This window comes from Carex rostrata, chromosome 24 (assembly GCF_964058835.1).
Source record: "Carex rostrata chromosome 24, lpCarRost1.2, whole genome shotgun sequence".
In the NCBI taxonomy this organism is placed as follows: domain Eukaryota; kingdom Viridiplantae; phylum Streptophyta; class Magnoliopsida; order Poales; family Cyperaceae; genus Carex; species Carex rostrata.
This window is the reverse complement of record NC_135941.1, coordinates 1,965,078-1,968,067: the sequence shown is the minus strand read 5'-3', so window position 1 is coordinate 1,968,067 and position 2,990 is coordinate 1,965,078. Positions and strand designations below refer to the sequence as shown.

Here is a 2,990-nt window from a genome sequence, read left to right as displayed (position 1 = left end):
TACAGAGGAAGAGACACAAAATAATTAGGCGTGAAATAGAAGGGAGGAGGATGAAGAAGACAAATAAAAGAAAAAAAGACACCTCCAGTAAAATTTAAAGGACAAATTGGTCAATTTAGATTCTAAAATAATTAAATAAAGGCTTACATAATTAGAAGGGGATAAAAGGAAGAAAATTGAGTTTTTATGGGGATTTTGGATATTATGATGTTTTTATGAGAAAATTGGCTATTTCAAAAAATTTCATGGGTACACTGGAAATTTTCCCATATAAAAAATATTAAAAAGGTTCCTTTTAAATAAACATGTATTTACATGAAGGAAGAAGAGTTATATTCATGGCAAGTTCTCTTATATTTTTTGGAAAGATCTTACAAGATTCATATAATTATTAAAGGAATGGAGAAAATATATTCATGGCCGGTTCTCTGTCTTCAGTTTCCTAATATATATACAATGCCTTCCAAGGTATGTATTACTTATATCATTATTTCTAGATATTTAATGTACATATGACATATGTGCCTATGAGTAGTGTGAAATCTCGAGGCTGGAAGGACTGAAAAGATAAGTGTCTTATAGTTTTATTTTCAATTTATAGAAGTTAATTCTCTTTCTCTAGCTATCCTTTCCTCTGTCTCTGCCTTTGAGAGAATTATGAAATTACATATTCACATGTTGATTGTAGTGGGGTGTCAATGGGTACGATACGGGGAGGGTGAAACCATTTTCATACTCATACCCACTAAGAATTGACCTACCCATACTCTATCCATACCGGTTAAGAATTTGTCTTACCCTATCCTACCCATACCCGTTATGATTAATGGGTAATGAAACGGTAGTGGACGAATAACGAAAAAACTAATATAATTGTTCGGACAGCATAGGGTCAATTTTGTCACTTGTTATATTCTTTCTTCTAACATTTCATTCCATCTCGTTCAATTATTAAATATATATATTCATAGTATAACCTTGAGAAAGCTGACATGTGATGCAAAATTCAGATGCTAACACCTGAGCTGATATTAATGGATTACTCATTTAGACCAAACAATACATTATTGCCAAAAAATAAGGTGAGAATATATTTTCTTTGAAACATGGAATATTTTCATTTGCAGAATTGAGAAAAAGGCAATAACGATGAATAAGGAAGAAAACAAGGAAATGAATTCGTTGATATATATGTCTCCAGTGTTGATACAAGTATACAACAATATGAAAAGAAGAAAAATAAATAAATTGGATATAATATTGGTATATTTATATATAATATATTTCAACGGGTACGAAATAACCTTTACCCATACCCATATCCGTTTATCTAACGAAAAAAAAAATCTTTATCCATACCCATATCCAATAAACTAACGAAAAAAAAACTTTACCCATACCCGTCTTATCGAATACGATACGGGTAGGGTAAACGGGTAAACGGGTAAACGGGTGTCATTGACACCCCATTTGTACTTATGAGAAACAATAATTCCAATTGTAGCTTAAATACTTCTCATTTCAATTTGGTCCGAAAATTGGAGTACAATTTGATGTTCACTATTTGTTTTGGTAAGCCAATTGTATTCTTTAATAACTCAGGATAAATATAATTTCAAACAAAAGATGAGCAAAAGCAAATAATACGTACCCAAAATTAATAGAAATTAACATAACTACATATCCTGCTAAACCACCAAAATCTATCAGGTCATCTACAATAGACATATGATCAAACCGAGTAGAACTAGAGTGTTCTTAAGCTCACCAAGTTTCTTTGTGAGCTTAATTCAAAAATATATTAAATTGGCTTCAAACAATGCATCCAAACTGGTGAAATCGATCTACTTCACGAGTGAAATGCTTATATGTCAAATATATAAATTTTTGAACTAATTTAGTATAAAGTCAAGCAGTAAAAAAAATGATTTAATTTTAATGTGTTCATTTTTCATCATTTTTTGAACGTTTGGCTTTATATTAAAATAATTTGAAAATTTATAAATTTGACATGTAAACTCATCACTCGTGAAGCATATCGATTTCAACGATTTGAATGCGTCACTTGAAACTAATCCGATGAATTTTTGAGTTAAGCTCACAAAAAGACTTGGTGAGTTTAAGAACACCCTGGTTCTACTCTGATCGAACCCAACTATTACTATAAAATTAGTACTATATAAATTTATGCAAGAAAAATTAACAAAAAAACACATTGAGCTTAAAATATCATACATCTGTTCAAAAACTAGTCAAATGCATATATGCATTAACCCTCTATTGCAGATTTGCAGTAAATTTACTTGCTTGAATTTCACCTACAGGTGAAACCGTCCAATGTTTCCTCTTGTGACCGCCAAGAGCCTGTCCCGATGGATAAGAGACCCCACAAACCTCGCACCGGTGGTCCCTACTTATCAGCCTCTTCAAGTGCTTCACCGCCTTTTCAATTTTACCTGAATTCACCATCGGGTCGTCCTCCTTCCTGTGGCTTGCTTTGTGGCCACCTAGTGCCTGATACGAAGGAAATGCCTTGCCACATATAACACATACAAACTTATTGCCACAAACAAACTGAGAAATCCAGGTGTCACCCAACGGTTGAGATTCTTCCATCTCGGCCTTCTCTTTTTCCCAGTCATCACAACTTTTGCCACTGGACAAGTCAATGAGAATGCAAGCTGCCACAAATTGGGGGCTTGTAGTGCTTATGACTGGCTTCTGGCCCCGCTTGGCAGTCACAAGCCAGCCAGATTCGAGTACATCATGCTTGCTTCGGGTATCAGCTCTGGCGGCTGATTTGCAACACCTCCTGTGTCCCCACAACGCCTTTTTAGACTTGAAATATCTTTTACAAACGTTGCAAGATACCAAGTCTGACTCTGATTCAAGCGGACAAGTTGTAGGCTCTTCTTTTACCTCCCAATTTTCATAAATTTTTTGTTGTTGTTGCTTCCGATGGATCATGTATTGGTAATGTACATTATCCA

At 34.0% G+C, this 2,990-nt stretch overlaps 1 protein-coding gene across 1 annotated transcript; it reads right to left on the bottom strand.

Moving 5' to 3' along the window:
• Positions 1 to 2,248: 2,248 nt before the first annotated feature.
• Positions 2,249 to 2,990, bottom strand: LOC144575924 (uncharacterized). Its single transcript, XM_078326180.1, has one exon. It carries the CDS (start codon positions 2,965 to 2,967, stop codon positions 2,278 to 2,280), a length of 690 nt encoding a protein of 229 aa, XP_078182306.1. The 5' UTR covers positions 2,968 to 2,990; the 3' UTR covers positions 2,249 to 2,277.

What these genes read in the sequence shown, in the direction of transcription:
- LOC144575924 (XM_078326180.1), bottom strand. Translation starts at nt 2,967, where the DNA reads ATGATCCATCGGAAGCAACAACAACAAAAAATTTATGAAAATTGGGAG.